This window comes from Notamacropus eugenii, chromosome 4 (assembly GCF_028372415.1).
Source record: "Notamacropus eugenii isolate mMacEug1 chromosome 4, mMacEug1.pri_v2, whole genome shotgun sequence".
Lineage (NCBI taxonomy): Eukaryota > Metazoa > Chordata > Mammalia > Diprotodontia > Macropodidae > Notamacropus > Notamacropus eugenii.
This window is the reverse complement of record NC_092875.1, coordinates 23059254-23080407: the sequence shown is the minus strand read 5'-3', so window position 1 is coordinate 23080407 and position 21154 is coordinate 23059254. Positions and strand designations below refer to the sequence as shown.

The 21154-nt window shown below is 42.6% G+C and overlaps 1 protein-coding gene across 1 annotated transcript in view; it reads right to left on the bottom strand.

Annotated features, from left to right (window-relative positions):
• The window catches only part of SVOP (SV2 related protein), a 58410-nt gene that overhangs the window by 22177 nt on the left and 15079 nt on the right, over positions 1–21154 (bottom strand). The window contains exons 3-6 of the mRNA XM_072600191.1: positions 19638–19723; positions 18789–18887; positions 17732–17803; positions 8701–8825 (exon numbers count right to left, since the gene is read on the bottom strand). Coding sequence (XP_072456292.1) covers positions 8701–8825; positions 17732–17803; positions 18789–18887; positions 19638–19723 — 382 coding nt within the window. The remainder of the gene's footprint in view (positions 1–8700; positions 8826–17731; positions 17804–18788; positions 18888–19637; positions 19724–21154) is intronic.

Below are 21154 nucleotides of genomic sequence, written 5' to 3'. Positions count from 1 at the left end.
GGAGTTTGAGCTAGATGAAATCTAAGATCCCTTGTGGGTATAAAATCTGTGATCCTATGGCCTGGATGTTGGAGTCAGGAAGACTGGGTTCAAATCATTACCCCAACACTTCCTGGCTGTGTGATCCTCAGCAAGTCACTTAGCCATGTTAGTATTCTAGGCAACTCTCTAAATTGCAGAGGAGGTATTGACTGGCATTAGTAGATGGAGTTTTCTCACACGGGAGTTCCCTATACGAGTGAAATCACAAATTCAGCCTCTTTCCTCCTGTCTCCATTTTGCAGATTTTATGTAACAAGAGACCGGCTAATAGGTCCAGTCTTTCTGAGTGGGTGTAGCATCCCCTTCCTAAAGTCCCCACGTGGACTTGGGTGTGCGCAGGTGTTATTTTCAGTTAGCTTACCTTGGCCTTTGGATTGTCTGCAGATCCCAAACCCAGGCTGCATTCAGAAAGCCTTCACCAACCTTTGAAGTTAGAGACATGTGTTGTACACCTCTGGGTGAGGAGAGGCCTTGCACCCTCCCCCATCTGGGGCTAGTGTGGCCCATTGGTATTGGCCTCTGTTCCTTGCCTTTTATTGATCCTTTTTTACGGCTCACAGGGGAAGGAGTATAAGAGACAGCCATGGACCTTTGAGCCTTGCAAGGTTGGAGAGGCCTGGGAGCCAGAATCCATGACAGGCTTTTCAGTCAGCCAAGCCTTGTCTAACAACCTGGCTCAGCAGCCAACAGGCCCAGGAGCCAAGATGCTCAGCCTCATAAACAAAGGAGCAAATTGTGTTCAGAAATGAACTTGGCACAGCCAATGCTTTGTTGAAATGGCTTTCAATTTAAGTCCACTCTCCCCAAGCACCGAAATGGCATAGGTAAGAACTGGTCTGGGACTTTCAAAGAATTCATGTGCACTTGAATTCTTGAGGAATTAAGTAGTCTCCTCAATAAATATCGTTTTGTAAGTTACTTGGTGTTAACTGGCTAAATGAGACAGGGTCCTAATTGCTAGTACTACTACTGCTGAGAACACACCAGAAGAGGGGCTTGAGGTGACAGCATTAGAGAAAAACAACCCCCCAATGCCTCACGGCCTTGAGGGGATATGGCAGGCCCAAGGGGGCAGTCAGCCTCATCAGAGAGAGTGGGAGGGGAGCTGAGAGGCTCAAAGAATGTGGAGCCCTTCCTTCCCTTACGCGTAGATTGTTTCTCCTGATAGAATGATGAAAGTCTTCTGATGGCAGAGACTCTTCTGGATTATCAGTGCCTAGTACTGTATCTGGTGCATAGTAGGTGGTTAATATATACTTGATGAGTATATGATTTTACATATGAGAAGATCTAGAGCAACTTTTCCTGGGGCAAAATATGCCCAATTCTGAAATTTCAGGGAAAAATCTTGGGTGGGGTCAGGAGTCAAAGAAAATGTCACACACACACATACATGAATGTACACACACGTATACACATACACACAAATATACATATGCACGTACATATAAACATGTGTATGAGTATATAATATATATATATATATATGAAACATTTTTTGAGACATCTTCAAGATTAGCCTGGCTCAGGCAAACTCAGGGTTGCAGTTCCAGCAACCTTAGGAGGTAGGAAAATGAAAATGTCACTACCTCCATTTTACATATGGGCAAACTGAGATGCCAAAAGGTACCCAAAGTTGCCCAGGTAGCATGTCAGAGCTGGAATTTGAACCTGTGCCTCCCAACTCCAAGTCCATGAGTACTTCTGCTATGACTGGCCTTGTTTCACGTCTCTCCCCATCCGGATCCAGCCTCCACTTAGCGGCCAAAAGGATTTTTCTAAAGCTCATTCTGACCAGACTATTCCCCTTGCTCCTTTTCAGTAAGCACCAGGGACTCCTGTAAGTAATTGTTTTAGTCAGGAGAAGGCTTCTCCTGACAGCCACCATCTTGGTGCTTCAGGTGAGAAAATCGAGCTTTTTTTGAAGGCCACAGACCCTGTTGGAGACTGGAGAAAGATGAGCCACATTCACTTGGCGATGAGCACCATCATGATTGCTATCATGCTGAGAGACAGATGAATGAGCCATGAAATTAGTGGCTCCAAGCAGCCGTCTGTGGCTAATTCTGACATAATTTCCTGATGTTCACTGTTGGGGCTACGGTGAGCTCTTACCAGAGAGTATGTGTCGGCCACTCTGCTTGGGAAGAGGAGGCCATGTTACCCGAGTTCAACTCAATTCCATTCCACAAACATAAATCAAGCACCTACTATGTGCCAGATACTGTATTCTGGATATGGATATGGAGACAGGGAGCACAACTAGAAGGCTCATGGGACTGGGATGGAACATTTGTGAAGGGGAGTAATGTGAAATAAGTCTGGAAGGGCAGACAGGAACTCTATTATGAAGGCCTTAAAATACGAGGCTAAGAATTTTTTTATCTTATCCTAGAGGCAATGGGTGGCTAAGTGGTTCAATGGGTACAGCACTGGGCCTGGTGTCAAGAAGATTTGAGTTCAAATCTGGCCTCAGTGCTTACTAGCTGTGTGACTCTAGGCAAGTCACTTCACCCTGTTGGTCTCAGTTTCCTCATCTGTAAAATGAGCTGGAGAAGGAAATAGTCAACCACTCCAGTATCTTTGCCAAGAAAACCCCTAAAGGGCTCACAAAGAGTTGGAAATCACCACCACCACTACCACCATTTTAAATTTTATTCTAGAGGCAAGAGGGAGCCATTGAACTTCAGAGGAAAAATTGGCCTTGAGGATCATCTCCCGTACAATTTCTTGTTAGAGGCAAGAAACACTGACATGTGACTGCTTCTTTCTCACTTGAGAACAAGAGGAAAATTGGAACATTCTCACGATCTGGTCACCCTTCAATGGATGGCTGCACTGTAGTCAATGAATAAAGTCCCAGGAGTGGAACGTTTGCCATTCTGTGAGGGTGATGGCTGAGTTCTGGGAAGGAAGCCAGGCTGAAATGGCAGTGGAATGATTTAGTCCCAAGATTTGTGACCTGAGCTCTAGACTTGAACCTGGCTTCCAGAGACTTTTAAGGCAACTCTCACTCCCCAGTAGGATCTGCCAGCCAGTGCTCAATCAGCCAGAGCCGATCCAGAAGAATCAATAAGGAATGAGGAGGGGAAGGAAACATGGGTTGCCATTGCTGTGGTGGTAAAATCCCCAGTGCTTTCATTTCACAGGGACTGTAGAACCCCAGAAAGATGGGGATGGAGTGCATTTGCTCTCTGTGGCCATCCTTGCCAATCTCCCCAGGCCCAGCTCCTCCATGAGGTTTCTCTGTTTTTACTCTAGCCAGAAGAAATCTCATGAGATTATAGGATGTAGATCTTAGAGAACACCTACAGTAAACCCCTCATTTTGCAGAAACTGAGTCTTTACCTCTCAGAGTCCCCCCAGTGTCTTGTTCCTAGCTGGTACTCACTATGTATTTGTTAAATGAATGAACCTGCCAGTACTTCACTTTACAACTTAAGCCCCTGTGATTTTGTTGGTTTGGGCACCCTCTCCACCAATGCAGATAGCAATCATTTGATAATCAAGTTGATGGTCTTTGAGAGCTACTATTACCCCAGGCCCACTTCCATTCATCCCTCTACAGTCAACAGAGCTCAAGCCTTCCTTAATTGGAAGCTAGACATGGTCTTTGACAGTGTCTATACCAGCTTCATTGGGTCCATAATAAAAACCTTTCCAGTTTGGTCTGACCCAGTGATGGCGCTAGTAATAGTAATAGCAGAAGTAATAACAGTAAGAATAATTGTTGTAGTACTAGTAGAAGAGGAGCAGTAGTAGTAATAATGAGAGTGGTAGTAAGAGCAATTGTACCAATAATAGCAGAAGCATTAATAACGGGAAAAATTGTAGTAATGGGAGTAACAGTAATAGTAGTTGTTGTTGGGGCAGGTGGGTGCCCCAGACTTGGAGTCAAGAAAACCTTAATTCAAATCTGGCCTTAGACACTAACTATGTAACCCCTGAGCAAGTCACTGAACCCTGTTTGCCTCAATTTCCTCATGCTTAAAATGACCTGGAGAAGAAAATAGCAAACATTAAGAGTCAGACACAATTGAAAGATGACTGGATAATCACAACAAGTCGTAATGGTAATGGTAGTAAGACTAGTAGGAGTAATAATGATTATGTTGTTGTAATATTAACAGTAGTGATTGTAGTCAATAGTAGTAATAGAAGTGATCAATGGTTCTCCCATGCCTGGGATCCTCTCCCTTCTTTATTCTGACTACTGATCTCTTTGGCTTCCTTGAAGTACCAACTAAAATCCCACCTTCTCCAAGAACCTTCCCTAACACCTCTTAATTCCAGTTTCCCTCTACTCATTATTTCCTGTTGATCCTGTATATAGCTTACTCCGTATATATCTATTTGTAAGTTGTCTCCTCCATTAGCTTGTAAGTTCCTTGAGGGCAAGGACTGTCTGTTACCTCTTTTTATATCCCCAGAGCTTAGCATGCTGCCTGGCACATAGTCGGTGCTGAATAAATGTTTACTAATTGAATGGTAGTAAGATTAGAAGTAGTAATAATGGCCAGTAGTGGTATGGATGGTAGTAATAGTCATAGTAATAATTGTAGTAACAGTTGTAGTAATAATTATAGTAGTGGTAAGTAATTATTGCAGTAATAACAGCAGTGCTACTAAGAATTGTAGGGACAATGTAAAAGTAGCAGTAGTAATGGTAGTAATAATGTTAGTATTGGTGATAGTAGCAATGGCAGTAGTAATAGTGGTAGCAACATTAGTAATAGTAATGGTAGCACTGATAGTAGTGAGAGTATGAGCTCCCAGGTGGCTCAGTGAATAGAGTGTCAGGAGTCTTCCTGGAGTCAGGAAGACTCATGTCTCTAAGTTTAAATCTGGGCTCAAACACTTACTAGCTGTGTGAGCCTGGGCAAGTCACTTAACCTTGTTTACCTCAGTTTCCTCATCTGCAAAATGAGCTGTAGAAAGAAATGGCAAACCATTCTATTATCTTTGCCAAGAAAACACCAAATGGGGTCACAAGGAGTTGGACAGGGTTTAACAAGATCAACAACAAGTAGCAGTGGTAGCAATGGTAGTAATATTGGTAATAATAGAAGTAGTAGTAATGATGGCAAGAGTAGTAGAAGCAATAGTAATAATGATAGGGGGGCAGAGCCAAGATGGTAGAGTAGAAAGATGGACCTGCTCTAGCTCTCCTCCCATAGCCCATAAAACACCTGTAAAAAATGACTCTAAACAAATTCTAGAGCAGCAGAAGCCACAAAACAACAGAGTGAAAGAGATTTCCAGCCCAAGACAGCCTGAAAAGTTGACAGGAAAGGTCTATCACACTGGGCACAGAGTGGAGGAGAACCCAGCCTGGACCATGCAACATGGACAGGACTGGAACAGGCCTCAGGGCACAGAATCATGGGTAGCAGCTGCAGTTCCCAGACTTCTCAACTCACAAATGCCAAAGACAGCATCAAAGGTCAGTGAGAAAGCTCCTGCACCTGGGTGAGAGGGGCATGCTGGCTGGCTCCGGCCCCAGGGCAGCAGCAGCCACTGCTGTAGCAGCATCCACTTTTGGAGCCCTAGGCCTAAATACCTTGGGGGAATCACCACTGATCTGGGTTTCAGTTCCTGGGGTGAGGAGGAGCACTGGCCTGGTGGAGCTGGTGGAGGCTCTGGAGAGGAAGTTCCAGGGCAGAAGAGTGCTTGTGGTTACTCCCAGATCAGAGGCCAGGAGAGGAGTAAACTCCTCTCCCTTGATTGTGCCACCTTGGAGGAACTGAGAGCTTATAGGTCCCTAGAGTATACCCTCCACTTGACAAAGGACTCAAAAGTCAAGTAACTGGTTGGGAAAATGCCCCAAAATGGGGGAAAAATAAGACTATAGAAGGTTACTTTCTTGGTGAACAGGTATTTTCTTCCATCCTTTTGGATGAGGAAGAACAAAGCATACCTTCAGAGCAAGACATCAAAGTCAAGGCTTCTACATCTAAAACCTCCAAAAAAAATATGCCATGGTCTCAGGCCATGGAAGAGCTCAAAAAGGATTTTGAAAATCAAGTAAGAAAGGTGATGTAAAAATTGGGAAGAGAAATGAGAGCAATGCAAGAAAATCATGAAAAGCAAGTCAACAACTTGCTAAAGGAGACCCAAAAAATGCTGAAGAAAATAACACCTTTAAAAATAGACGAATCTAAATGGCAAAAGAGGTTCAAAAAGCCAATGAGGAGAATGCTTTAAAAAGCTGAATTTGCCAAATGGAGAAGGAGTTTCAAAAGCTCATTGAAGAAAATAGTTCTTTAAAAATTAGAATGGAACAGATGAAAGCTAATGATTTTATGAGAAACCAAGAAAATACAAAACAAAACCAAAAGTATGAAAAAATAGAAGACAATGTGAAATATCTCAATGGAAAAACAACTGACCTGGAAAATAGATCCAAGAGAGATAATTTTAAAATTATTGGTCACCCTGAAAACCATGATCAAAAAAAGAACCTGGACCTCATCTTCCAAGAAATTATCAAGGAAAACTGCCCTGATATTCTAGAACCAAAGGGTAAAATAGAAATGGAAAGAATTCACCAATCGCCTCCTGAAAGAGATCCCAAATGGAAAACTCCTAGGAATATGGTAGCCAAATTCCAGAGTTCCCAGGTCAAGGAGAAAATATTACAGGCAGCCAGAAAGAAATAATTCAAGTATGGTGGAAATACAATCAGAATAACACAGGATTTAGCAACTTCTACACTGAGAGACTGAAGAGTTCAGAATATGATAGGTCAAAAAAGTTAGGATTAAAACTAAGAATCACCTACCCAGCAAAAGTGAGTGTAATACTTCAAGGGAAAAAATGAAATTTCAGTGAAATAAAGGACTTCAAAGTATTCTTGTTGAAAATACCAGAGCTGAATAGAAAACTTGACTATTAAATACAAGAATCAAAAGAAACAGGAAAAGGTAAACAGGAAAGAAAAGCCTTAAGGAACTAATTAAAGTTGAACTGTTTACACTCCTACATGGAAAGATGTTATATGTAATTCATGAGACCTTTTTCAGTATTAGAGTAGTTAGAGGGAAAATATAAATATATATATGTATGTATACACACACACACATACATAGATAGAGGGCACAAGATGAGCTGAATATGAAGGGAGAATACCTAAAAAAAAAAATTTACTGTTGAATGGAATGTACTAGGAGTAAAAAAAAGGGAGAGGTAAAATGTAGCAAATCATCTCACATAAAAGAGGGAAAAAAGCTTTTACAAAGGATGGAAAGAGTGGGGGAGATGAAAGGAAAAGAGTGAGCCTTGTTCTCATGGGATTTGGCTTAAGGAGGGAATAACACATACTCAATTGGATATGGAAATCTATTTTACCCTGCAGGAAGGCAAGAAGGAAGGGGATAGGAGAGGGGAGATAATAGATGGGACAGAAAATTGGGGAAAGGGATAATCAGAAGCAAACACTATTGTGGGAGGATAGGTCAAGGGAGAGAATGGAATAAATGAAGGGTAGGATAGGACAGACAGAAATGTGGTTAGTCTTTTACAACATAACTATTATGGAAGTGCCTTGCATTGTTACACATGTATGACCTACATTGAATTGCTTGTTTTCTCAGTAAGGGTGGGTGGAGAGGGAGGGAGAGAATATGGAACTCAAAACTTTAAGAATGAATGTTAAAAATTATGTTAGTATGCAACTGGAAATTAAGCTCTACAGGCAACGGAGTATAGAAATCTATTTTGCCCTACAGGAAATTAAAGGGGAAAAGGGGATGGAAGAAGGATAATACAAGGGAGGACAGATTGGAGGAAGGGGTGGATGGGGTGCATGCTGTCCTGGGGTGGGGGCTGGGGAGAAATGGGGAGAAAATTTTGAATTCAAATTCTCGTGGAAGTGAATGTTGAGAACTGAAAAATAAACAAACTACATATTTAAAAAATAGTTGTAATGATAGTAAGAGATAGTAATTAATAGTAGCAGGACTATTAGTAGTAATAATGGTTATAAGAGGTATAGTAGCAGTAGTACTAATCACACTAATTAGTTTAGTAGCAGTAAGAGTGATGCCAGTAATACTAGTAGTATTAATGGTAATAAGACTAGCAGTAATAATTGTGGTAAAAGTAGTAGTAGTAACAACAGTAGTAATGACAGTAAAAATCAGAGCAGTAAGCATAGTGAGTAGTGGTAGTAGCAGAACTGTAGCAGGGATGTGTTACTCCTCGCATCTGTCTCTTGAAGTTGGAGCTTCCTGTGAGGTTCAGGACAAGTGCCTCTGCATGAAGCCTCCCTTCATCCTCCACGCAGCTCCAAACTACTTTGTGTTTAGATACATGCACATGTGTGTATACTGAGCACATATTTGCATATACATTTGCTGTATGTGCTCATACATGAACATGTGACCTCTCCCAGGAGACTATGAGCCCTTTGAGGATGGCACCTACTTTGCTTCTCATCTTTATTTCTCCAGCACTTAGCACAGTGCCTGGTATGTGGTAGGTGCTTAATAAATGCTTTTTGATTGATTGGTTACAGAGGAGGAAACTGAGGTAGAGAAGTTGAGTGACATGCACAGAATCACACAGCTTTCACTCCGCTGACATATACTTTGGCAGCCCTGGGTCACCTCCATACTGTGAAGAGGCGCTGGAATCTTTAGTGAATGAATATTTACTTACGACTGAGGAACTCCTCCAATCCCAAAGCCCACAAGACCCCTGAGGACCAGGATCCAGCTGTACACAGGGGCAAAAGCACTGAGGATTCCATAGTAGAGTGTCCACAATACACTGATCTTCAGTCCCTGTGGTGGGAGGAGGCAGAACAAAGGCAGACAACGGGAGGTCAGACTCCAGGAGAGAACACCACCTCCACACCCCCTAGCAGGCAGTCTGCTCTGACTTCAGAGTCACATACAGTCAGTTCCTGAGGAGTCAGCCAAAGAATCCCCAAGGAGATCACATGTGACAGATGGGGAAAATGAGACCTAGAGAGGGTTCCTAACGGCAGTCAAGCCTCCTATATCTGTACAGAGCTCCTCCCAGGTTGCCTTCTCTATGATAATAAGATTAATGTTAAAGAACATCATACTAATAATGAGCACAAAATATCTAGGTCTCATTGAAAATAAATTTCACATCTTTTATTTTTCATGGTGGTCTTTGTGCAAGTATTTTTCAAAACTGGGTACATGTATTGACAAAATGTCTCATGAAATAATATTGCTTTAGCTTTTGGAAGTATGGGAAAACCCATTTGGCTAATTCCTTTCTTAGCCTTTCCACAGCAGACCTCAGAGCCCTCCTTCTATTGAGCTAAAATGTCCTTCCTTCTTCTGTTTCATTTGTAACCAGACCATCAAAATTGATATAATTCTTCTCCTTCCACAATATGTCCACTTGTGGGTCATTGGACAGAGGTCATGAGAGCTGTGATTTTACTGGTTGAAGGAACCTCCCAGGTGAAGAGATCCTCTGTACTGATGCAGACCCCCCTCAACCACCCAGTCCCCTACAATTTAGCTGTGTAGAGCATTGAGAGGTTCAGTGATGTGCTCAGGGTCACATCTTAGAAAAAAACCTTCCACTGACTTGATTCCTTGGTGAGTTAAAGGAAGGAACCCTTAGAGGAGGCAAATTTTATTCTTATGTTATTTTAAGCAGAAAATACTCTCACAAGGAATGAAACTGGTCTATTTTATAGAGTTGTGTAATCCTGTGCTACTTTTTGATCAAAAAACAGAAAATTAATCCTTTGAAAGTATGCGTGTTCATCCTTTGTTGCCGAAGAAGACCATGCCATCAAAGAAATGATGACATGACTTGCACTTGACTTTGTTTTGAGTGAGGGAGCACTGTGCAGGTCACCAGCCTCACTTCCCCTCCTGAGCCAACTGAATCCAGTCACCAGACATTCATCAGGATGATTGGAGATGACCCAGGATGAGGTAGTTGGGGTTAAGTGACTTGCCCAAGGTCATACAGCTAGTGAGTGTCAATCAAGTGTCTGAGGTGAGATTTGGACTCAGGTCCTCCTGACTCCTGTACTGGTGTTCTATCCACTGCACCACCTAGCTGCCCCATTGAAAGTATAGTGAAGAGGATAAAGGTGGTTATTGTTGATATATGCTTCTATCCTTCACTTCTTTCCAGAGTCATAGCTGAAATTTTTTGCACCTGGGGCAAGTGTCACAAAACATTCCCTTGTGCGTTGGGCAAGGGGAAGCAGCTGCTCAGGAGGCCTGTTCTGAGGTGGGGAGGAGCAAGAGGTACAGAAGCAGAAAGTAGCTCACCTTTGGTGTAGCTTCTAGGGAGAGGAAGCTTCCATTTGGTGTTTGAATTCGTATTGTTAACTAGTTTATAGGTGCAGTGGTTGCTGTTCTGATGAAGATCTGAGAGTAGGGTCAAGGTTCTCTTCAGTTTTGGCACCTAGAGCAAAGCTCTGGTGACTCCCACCCTAGTTACAGCTTTTCTGTATTTTAAGAGGCCCAGCTTGCTTGGGCAGTGGCTAAGTAGGGCTCAAGGCCTGGCGTTAGGAAGACCTGAGTTCAAATCCACCCTCAGATGCTTCTCTGGCTGTGGGACCCCTGGGCAAGTCACTACCAGGACTGCTGTAAAGATAAAATGAGATTGTGTTTGCAAAGCTCTTGGCACAGTGCCTGGCACATGGTAAGCACTATATTAACTCTGATTGTCCCATATTTATATTGAGAGCACTTGGAGTTTTAGTTCCTGAATGTACCTAAGCTGTTTTATACTATTAGTGATTGTCATTTATGAAGAGTTCAGGAGGAAAGAGACTGTGTCACCATAAATGTTTCTAGTAGTATCCTTAGCAACCACTTTATCTTTCCTCCTTCTGCTTTTGAGTGCTTTTGCCTCCCCAGTCATGTTGTCTTTAACTTGTATTGCTCTTCTACCAAATCTGGAAGGAACTCACTTTTTATGTAGAGGTTATGTTTGTGATTCTGACCATTAGGATGGTTTTCCATGCCTTTCCATGCTTCTGTGATGTATAAAAAGTTTGAGAGATGTAACTTCTGGGTAATTAATCATTTTATTAATTATGGCTGCTAATAAAAAGATGGTCATTTGGTCATCTCTCCTGACCCAAAGATAGAACATGGTAGCCTGCTGATGTGTATGTGCCCTTGGAAGAGTGGATGTTCTCCACAGTTGGCAGTGGACTTTGATTGGTTAACAATGACAGGAATTAATATAATGAGAGGTGGACCTATTCAGATGAGGGACTGGAAGCCTTGACTGATTAAAGTCACTCTTACTTCTCTCTACCCAGACCACCCCCAGCCTTCCCACAGCTGAGATAAAAGATCCACACCCAGCAGCCCCAAGTCTGAGCTTCCCCAGTTGGTGGAGGTCTGAACTAGATGGAGAAGAAAGTTAATTCAATCTCATTAGGGGCAGCTAGGTGGTGCAGTGGATGGAGCACCAGTGCAGGAGTCAGGAGAACCTGAGTTCAAATCTCACCTCAGACACTTGACAGTCACTAGCTGTGTGACCTTGGGCAAGTCACTTAACCCCAATTGCCTCATCCTGGGTCATCTCTAGTCATCCTGATGAATATCTGGTCACTGGATTCAGATGACTCTGGAGGAGAAGTGAGGATGGTGACCTGCACTGCCCTCCCTCACTCAAAGTCAAGTGCAAGTCATGTCATTATTTTTCTGATGGCATGGTCTTCTTCAGCAACAAAGGAAGAACAATCCAATCAGGGTCACACAGCCTGCATGTAGTAGAGGTGGCACTGGCACCCAGGTCTTCCTCCCCACTTACTATACCATACTGCCCTTCTCCATTTAGAATAGTGACAGCCAAAGCTTGTTGACAGTTTAGCAACCCTGTGAATCTTAGCACCTTCTGACAATCTCTTGTTTTTATATCACCTTGACTTTCCACTGTGTTTCCCCACCACCTCATTCAGAGAGTCATTCCTTATAAGAAAGGATGAAAAAGAAAGGGGGAAAAGGAGGATGCCTTTTATGGTGGAAAGACAGTAAAATTTACTTAGCTGTTATTATCATGGTCTGATGGACTATTATGGTTCCTTGATCTTCTCACCAAAAACTGGGCCATTCAGTCATTTCTTCTTGAGCCCATCACTGTAGAGAGCTTAGAAAGGGGTCCCTAGCTCCCTAGAAAGGGTATTTGGCATGGCGGAGAAGGGTTACAGATTGGGGGAAGCAGGCATTTTCAAAATTTTTCTTGGGAATCCATTCTGGTTCCTAATCTGACCATAGGATGAACATTCCTTTGAATTCTTTGATCCTGGAGAAAAATGAGGAGGAGTCAATGAAAGGGGTCTGGGGTTGGGTGGAAGGAGAGGAACAGGAGGTCATAAGGGCTCTGTAATAAGAGACCCTGATCGTTTTGAGCCACCAAGGCTCAGACTGAAACCACAAAATCAATCTCTCCCTCCAGCCAGCCAGGGATAAAAACAGAGATGAGTCATGTGGGTCTCTTGATTTGGGAAAGATGAAATCTGTTAAGTTTGCTTTCTGCCCAGGATCCCCTGAGCCAGCCTTCTGACGACAAGAAACCCTCTAGTAGCATCACCAAGAAATTCCCCTTGCAGCGTGACAGAAACTCAGCAGGATGGGAGGAAAAAGCCAAATCATCTCACTTTCTATCAGCAAGTTTGGAGAAAAGGGGGCCAAGTGATGGGGTGCAAGCCCAAACCTAGACCTTTTTTCCTTTAGATTGGGAGGGCTTTTGTCTGAAGGGCCCTGGAAAGTCTGGCCTTAGGGGGGAGGGGGAGCTCCTTGGATTCCCTTCCATTTCTCCCAGGCCAGATACTCCCAGTCTTCCATTTAGCATTCTTTTGACATTCCTCCCTTTGCTCCTATTACCAGCCATTCCCACCAAGATCTTCCTTGGGTTTGATCTATGGAGACCACTCCTGGGACCCTGAGACTACCTGGTGACACCTGGATGCTTCCCTCAGTCTTTTTTCTGTATTTAGGCTCCATCTTGCCTCCATGAAGGTGCTCAGATTCAATACAGCTCAGACTCTGTCTAGCTGAGATTCTATCTGGCCCACTTGTGAATACAAGCGTCACAAATGCTTAGGCTCCTTAAGAGTCAACCCAGTATGGAGAATCTTTAATAAATGCTGTTTTTCTTTGGCTTTGAGAAGGCTTGTGTCGAATTCATTCGAGCAGGACCCGGTGTGTCCGTATTTTGAGGTCCCCAGCACCTCAACACAAGTAAGGGTCTGGGACATTGTGTGTACCATTGACAGATGTCCTGGGGGATTTACCCTCAGAAAGCAAAAGTCCCTTCCCTATCATTCCTCCAAGCAATGTGGGAGAACATACTAGGAAGGTAAGGTGGTACAGTGGAGAGAACCCTGGTCTTGGAGTCAGAGGAATCCAGGTTCTAGCTCCTGACTTGGCCACTTAACTACCAAAAAGCAGGGGAGGCAGAGTCTGAGGACCTGGGTTTGAAACTTGATTCTGTCACTACCTGTGGGACCTTAGGTAAATCTCTTAACCCACAATTACTTCATCCTGAAGGCAAAAAAAAAAGAGGTGAAGGCAAAACTTTCCTGAGTTCTAACACTGATGTTCTAAGGCCCTCCCAGCTCTGACATCCTCTATTCTAAGGCTCTTCCCACCTCTGACATCCACTATTCTAAGGCCCCTCCCAGCTCTGATATTCCCAGTTCTAACCCCACCCCCAATATAGTACAAACATGATAATTAGCCAAGGAAGTAGCTTGGAGTCATCAGCAGCAGAAAATATGCTCCTTGATGGCAAATCTCATTTCATTTTTCTGTCTTTGTTTACCCAGTGCCTCACCTACTTAGCTTAGCAAGGTTTGCCTTAGTTTCCCTATCTGTAAAATGGAGATAACAATGGCACCTTTTTCCTAGGGTGGTTGTGAGTATCAAACAAGATAATAATTATACAGTGCTATATAAATGTCAGCTGTTATTACAAATCAGCAGCTTGATTTATTACTTATTTAGACAAATCAGAGTTTGATTTGTTGTTTTGTGGATCGTTTGGACTTAAGAAAGTGATGGATAAAATGTTAGTAACACAGGTTATACTTAAAAGTATGTCCTGCTTTCATTTTTTTTCTGGAGAGCTGGTTGTTAAATACCCTCTAACTATGCCCCCAGCCTCCCCATTACCATTCTACTAGTAAAATAATAATGAATGACCAAAGGAAATCGGAGGGTCCTAGACCTGAAATCTTTTGTAGTCTAGGGCTTTTACTGAGCCAGCTATCAGTTCATGGGCAGTCAACAACATTTAGTAAGCCCCTGCTGTATGCTACCCACTGTCTTCATTTCTGGGGATACATAGAAAGGCCAACAAGTCAACTAACAAGATTCGTCCCGTACAATGGAAAGACCAGAAAAACTGGTGGAGAGGAGAAAAGGGAGTAGAACAGATGAAAGAAAGAGGAGTCAGCCCTACCCATTTGCCCTGCTCCCCAAAGCTGTATATGGCAGCAGCTTGAGAATCTCAAAGCCAACTCAATTCAAATTGGTGATAATTGGACCAGGAGCTAGACAGATGTTTGCATTGCCCATGAGAAATAAACGATGAATGGGGGATCCCAGGGTTTGTGGCAAAGAGAACAAATTATTCTTTGATCCTCCAACACTTAAATGCACCTCTTTACACAAAACAACTGATGGGCCAGTTACAGATCATTTTCATCTCTCAGGTCCCCTGGCCAATGTCCAGAGAAGAGTGCCTAGGACGGTAACAAAGTTAGAAACCATACAAAATGAACATTGTTTGAAAGAACGACATTTGTTCTGGAAAAAATGAGATTCTGGGAGGCCATGACAGGTGTCTTCAAGGGTTTGAGGAAGCCTGGTATATCAGATCAGGGAGGAGATTTGAAGTCGGGAAGATTCAGATTCAAATTTCACCTCAGACACATACTAGCTACGTGACTTTGGGCAAATCACTTAAATTCTCTGCCTTAGTTTCCCCATCTGTAAAATGAGAGGATAAAACTCAAAGGGACTGAAGCTCCTTACAGCTTTAAATTTGTGATCCTTTGTCATCTGGAAGATAGATTAGACTCAATAGCACTTAGCAGAGTGCCAGACACATAGCAGGTGCTTAAGAAATGTTTATAGCCTGACTGATTTGTTCTTGGCCCCCAAGTTGCAGAGAACAAAATTTTTGTTTGAAGTGGGAAGTATTTCCTAACCGTTAGACCTGCCCTGAAGGGGAATGGGTAGCCTCAGCAGGTAGCACGTTCTCCTTCAGTCAAGGTCTTCAATAAAAGATTAGGTGGTCTCTTTGGCCAGGGTTGCTGGAGGGGGATTCTTATTCAGATGTTGGTTGGACCAGATTGACTTTGAGAACCCTTCTACCTGAAGATTAAAGCAGAACCCTTATTAAAGCAGGGTCCTGAGGGCTTTTACATAGCCACACTTTGTCAGGCCAATCAGGGTTATTAGGTAAAAATAAATACAATGCATTAAAAATAACTCGATGACCCAGACTCTCCACTAATTCAGCCTAACTTTCCCCACCTCCAGTCCCAGTAACAGTAGTTCATCTCTCTAGCCATTTAAGGTTTGTAAAGTGCTTTGCCCACAATGATGATAAGTAGGAATTGTAGACGCAGTAAAAATTAGTGATTGTCATTTCTTTCTTGCCCAGTCACAAGGTGGGGTAGTGGTATGAATAAATACTCAGCAGAGCCTATGTCTCCTCCCCATATTCATTTTAAAAAAATAAAATAAAACAGAATGAAGCTTCTCAAAAGAATGAATAACATCTGAAACGAAGGGAATTGTCCCTGCTGGATGGAGAAGGGGGCATCTCAGGGAATGACAATTAGGATTTCTGCACCAAGGCAGGCTTTCAAACCGGCAAATGTCACCGGCTGAACCGAAAAAGGGGACAGGAGGTAGGAGGAAGGTGTCAGGCAGTGGTGCTCTGCCAGCCTGGGAAAGAGGAGGAAAGAGACTCGTCTGTGAAGGAGATGAGGAAGTTTTTCATCCTCCCCCTTCCCAGTGCATATGATTCATCAAGGAATGGTGTCTCTGAGGCATCCCTGGCTAACAACAGCTCTGCAGTGGTGTTGTATGGAGGAGAGAGCCTGGGGTTAAGAGTCAGAGGACCAACATCCACATCCTGGTTTCACTAGCTTTAGGACATCAGCACTGTCTACATGACTCAGAGGCAGTCATATAAGAGGGAAAGTCCTAGGACCTGGGTTCCTTAATCTCAGATCTGACCAGGATACCCCATTCTGTACCCTCCATTAGATAAGAATCTATGATCTTCTGTTGAAGGCAGCACCATCTTTTCAATCTCCGAGGATCCCCAAATCCTCATCCTCCTGCACTCCACCTAATCACTCATTTGCCAAATCTTGGCATTCCTACCTTCCTGGTTATCTCTCCTTATCTGACCCTTTCTCTGCTCTCCCCCAGTTACCTTCTGGCTTTAGTTCTCATCTAGAGTAAATGCAGCAGACTCCTAATTGGCTTCTGTTATCTCATGTCTCTCCCTGTGCCAATTCACTCTCCACATGGTTGCCACGGAGATTTTCCTAAAGCATAGGTCTAACCATGTCACTCCCCTGCTCAATAAACAACAGTAGCTCCCTTTCCCCCACTTAGATCAAATATAAAGTCATGTGTTTGGCATTTAATACTCTTTCCAACCTCCCCATTCTGGTCTTTCCAGGATCTTCCCATATTACTGCCTTCTGTTCCCTCTGACGTCCATTCATCCCTTCATTTCCCATCTTTGCAATGGCGGTCCTGACACCTGAAACACTCCTCTCTCCTCATCTTTGCCTCTTGGGATCCCTGTCTTTCTTCCAGACTCATCTCAAACATCACCTTCTGCAGGACTTTCCCAATGCTCCTCAACTGTGAGTGTCCTCCTTTCCATGGTTACCTTCTGTCTATTCTCTGTGTATCTCATGGGTTTCCTGACTCAGAGGGAAGCTCACTGAGGGCTGGAGATATTTGCCTTTTTTCATATTCTCAGCACTTTATGCAATGGTTTCCTTTCTTTCTTCCTTCCTTTCTTTCTCTTTCTTTCTTTCTTCCTTCCTTTCTCTCTCTCTCTCTCTCTCACTCTCTCTCTCTCTCTCTCTCTCTCTCTTTCTCTCTCTCTCTCTCTCCTAAAACCTTAAACCCAGTGCACTCTGAAGACCATAGATTGGACAACAATAGGTCTCTGGTCCAAGCTCCACTTAAGGGCTGTTTTCTGGACTGTCTTGGCTTAGAGTGATTATCAATAGTAACTGTTTATCTTTCCCTCCCAGCTTGATTTAGTTATTTTTTTCTTTTTCTCATTAAACTGGCCATTCCCTGACTACTACTAACACCCCGAATGGGTATTAACTCACTCTAAGCAAGTACCTGGAAAGACCTTAGCCTAAAAAGGCCAAGGTCTCCCATTGCATCCTGGGCCATCTCCAGTCATTCTGATGAATATCAGGTCACTGGATCCAGGTGGCTCAGGAGGAAAAGGTGAGGCTGGTGACCTGCACAGCCCTCACTCACTCAAAACAAAACCAAGTGCAAGTCATGTCATCATTTCTCTGATGTCATGGTCTTCTTCAAAAAAAGAAAGACAAACACAACACAATACAACACAATGGTTAGGACTTAGAAGGTGCTTAATAAGTGCTTATTGATTGATTAGGTGCAATGGAGAACACACACACAAGTTATCCTTATTATAGTTGACTTACTGTTTTTCGTCCATACTGGTCAGAAATGTTTCCCCAAAGAGTGGAACTAGACATCATTCCCACAAACACCACCTGTAGAACATGAGAAACAATTTCTGTTAGAAATGAGTGCAGGATCTCCAAGAAAGACTCCCCTTCTCCCCAAAAAACCCCATTAAATCATTAAAATTTAAACTTCTACCAGCTACATTTGTTAGGGAAATTACTTAGACTCACAACTTTTTAGAACTTGGAGAGATCATAGGATTTGGAATGTCAGGAGTAAGAGGGGCTTAGAACAGGGAATGTCAGAGCTGGGAGGGATCTTAGAAAAGGGAATGTCAGAGCTGGAAGTGAGAGGCCTTAGACCAGCAGTTGCCAGAGCTGAGGGTGAACTTAGAACACAGAATGTCAGAGGTAGGGGTCGGGGAGTGGAACACTTTGGAATAGGGAATGTCCAAGCTGAAATCTTCAGGATGGTCCAAGTTCCTTCCTCATTTTACAAAGAAAGAAGATGAAGTCCAAAGAGAAGGATTTAGGCCTAAGTCACACAGCAAAGTCAGAGTCATCAAAGACTGAATCCCCTTATTAGTTACTTTCCTATTTTCCAGATAAGGCAACTGAAGCAAACAGAGGTTAAGTGACATGTCCAGGGTCACACAGATGCTAATGTATGAGACAGGGCTTTAAAAAGAAAAGGACATACATAGGACAAATGACTTGCTTGGAGACACTAAGGTAAATGGCAGAGGTGAGATGTACAGGCAGGTGCTGGACTCTCCAATTACAGGTCTTTGTGCTTTTTTCTACTATAATCCACAGCTCTGGGGTAGGGGCTCAATGATGAGCAAAAGTGAGGGTCAACCTATTAAGTCAAAGATGTGGGTGGCTGAGAGATCAGAAGGTTGTACTGGGGCAGGCAGGAAGACACTATAGCCTAGATTGCCCAACCAGATTTCCCGTCCAAGGTTCGAGTCTCCTCTGCTGAGGCTCAAGTTGGGTTTGAATGAGGGAGATACATGAACCATAGGGGTGGTAGGCAAACTAAACCCTATGAAGACATGCACCAAGTTCCTACCGAGGTGAGCAGAGCCACCTGCCAGCTGGGGAGTCTCCATTCACAGTGCAGTTGGGGAGCCAAAATGCTGAGAATCATCATTTCCATTGCATCTGCCATCTAGAATAATGAGAAAGGGTGAGAAGTGCCCGGAAAGGGGAATCAGACAGACACACTGACTATTGGTGTTGACTGACTCTGCCTCCTCATGCCCAGCTTCCAAGACTGTCTCCTCTCACTTCAGGAAAGTCAGCAGGCGGAATAAGGAAGCTGGCTCCCAAATATAGCCCATGCAGCTAGCCCATGACAGAGGGGTAGAAATGCTTCATCCATGGCTTTATTTAGTTAAAATCCTCAGTTCTTCTTCATAGAAAGAAATACATGATAGTCACAATAAATGGTTTTTCATTCATTCATTATCGGTCAAAAACCCTCAACAACACTGCAGTGGTACATAGGGATCACTTAAAACCTGCCTTTGACAATTCCAAAAGACTCATTGTGGAAAATGCTAGTCACATCCAGAGAAAGAACTATGCAGTCTGAACGCAGATCAAAGCATACTATTCTACCTTTTTGTTTTATTTTGTTTTTTCTTTCTCATGATTTTTCCCTTTTATTCACATCCTTCTTTCACAACATGACCAATGTGAAAATATGTTTAATATGATTGTACATGTATAGCCTAAAAAAGATTGCTTTCAGTCTTAGGAAAGAAGAAGGGGAAGAGAGAGGGAGAAAAAAAATTTGGAACTCAAAATCTTATAAAAATGAATGTTGAAAACAAGTCAAAAATAATAATAATAAAATTTAAAATGAAAACCCCCCCTGCCTTTGAAGCACTGGACTGCCCCCACTCCAAGTACTTGCCCATGCCAATCCAGTGAGGACAGACAGTTTCCACTGAAATTTCCCAAAGCCGATGGCTTCCACCGCGTCTTCCACCATAAAAGTATCTGGGAATGAGATAAAGAAATCAGTTTCCCTATAGTTTTCCTAGGGTGGGAATATTTCAAAGTCACTATGAAGTTAAACTGAAACATCATATTACATGACTTGGAAGATGGTGGAGGTTTATATGTGTAATCAAGTTTACTCCATGTTCCTCCCCTTTCGGGGATGGTCATCTTCGTAACTGCCACCTCCTGCCTAGCACAGTGACAAGAACACCGCAGTCACTTAATAAATGCTTAATGATTGCTGAGAACATTATTGCTCCATCTTTAAGGGAATAGCTAAACCAATTGGGGTTTATGAGTAGAATGGCAAATTATTGGGCCATAGAAAATAAAGGTTAGGAACATGGGAAGACTTGTATGAAATAAGGTAGAGGGAAAACAGCAGAACCTAGAGAAAAATGTATATAATGGCCTTAATAAGGAAAATAGAAACAATGCTAAAAGGCAATTGAACTCAGGTTATTTCTGATGACCTAGAGAACCAAGGATAAAACACATTTCCCTCCTCTTGAGAAGCGTGGAACTACTGAGGTGGAATTCATATAAAAGATCTCTCCTTAGGTGAATTTGACTTAATGGTTTATCTTTGTTATAAGTGGTATATGGGCCAATATACTGAGAAATAACTATGATTTAAAAAAACCTAGAGGAATCAATAAAACACTTGGAAAGTAAAAGTAAAATGAAATGTCATTGTCTCTTTAGAGTGGTCACCATTGACAGGCTTTATATAAATGTATGATATCTATTTTTTCCCACCAATGCTGCTGTTATGTAATAGAAACAGATGGAGAGGAAGAATTTTTCCCTTTCCTCCAATAATCCAGACCCCATTCCACTACAGTCCAAGATTATTCAAAGCAAGGCGGTTGGGACAGTGCTATAAAAAAAACAATAAATGTGAAGAATTCAGACAAGCACAGGAGGAGTTTTGTGAATTGATGCAGAATTATGGAAGCTAAGCTTGGAAAACAACATACATGACTACAATAATTTAAATAGAAAGAACAAGGTAAAAAATGAAACTGAGCAGTGTGGAATTATAATGACCACGCCTGGCCTTGTAGAAGAAATAAGAAAACATCTCTTCCATTCTTCGTAGAGATGCGGGGGACTATGGATATGGAATGGCCCATCTACTGTCAGAAATGATTAGTGTGTTCTTGCTGAACTGATTTTTTTCTCTCCTGTTATTTTTTATTATAAAAGGGAGATTGCTGGATGAGGTGGCAAGAGTGATAAAGGCATTTGGAAATTAAGGCAATATCAAAAAATGTATCAGTAATCATTTAAAATGAAAAAAAATCCAACAAGATGGCTGGTAGGCATTTGAACCTGATCCCTAGATGCCAAAATTGACCACAATAAATCACTGTTAATGTCTCTTCTCGTCCCCATTGCCTTCCTATGTAGATGTACTAAGCTCTG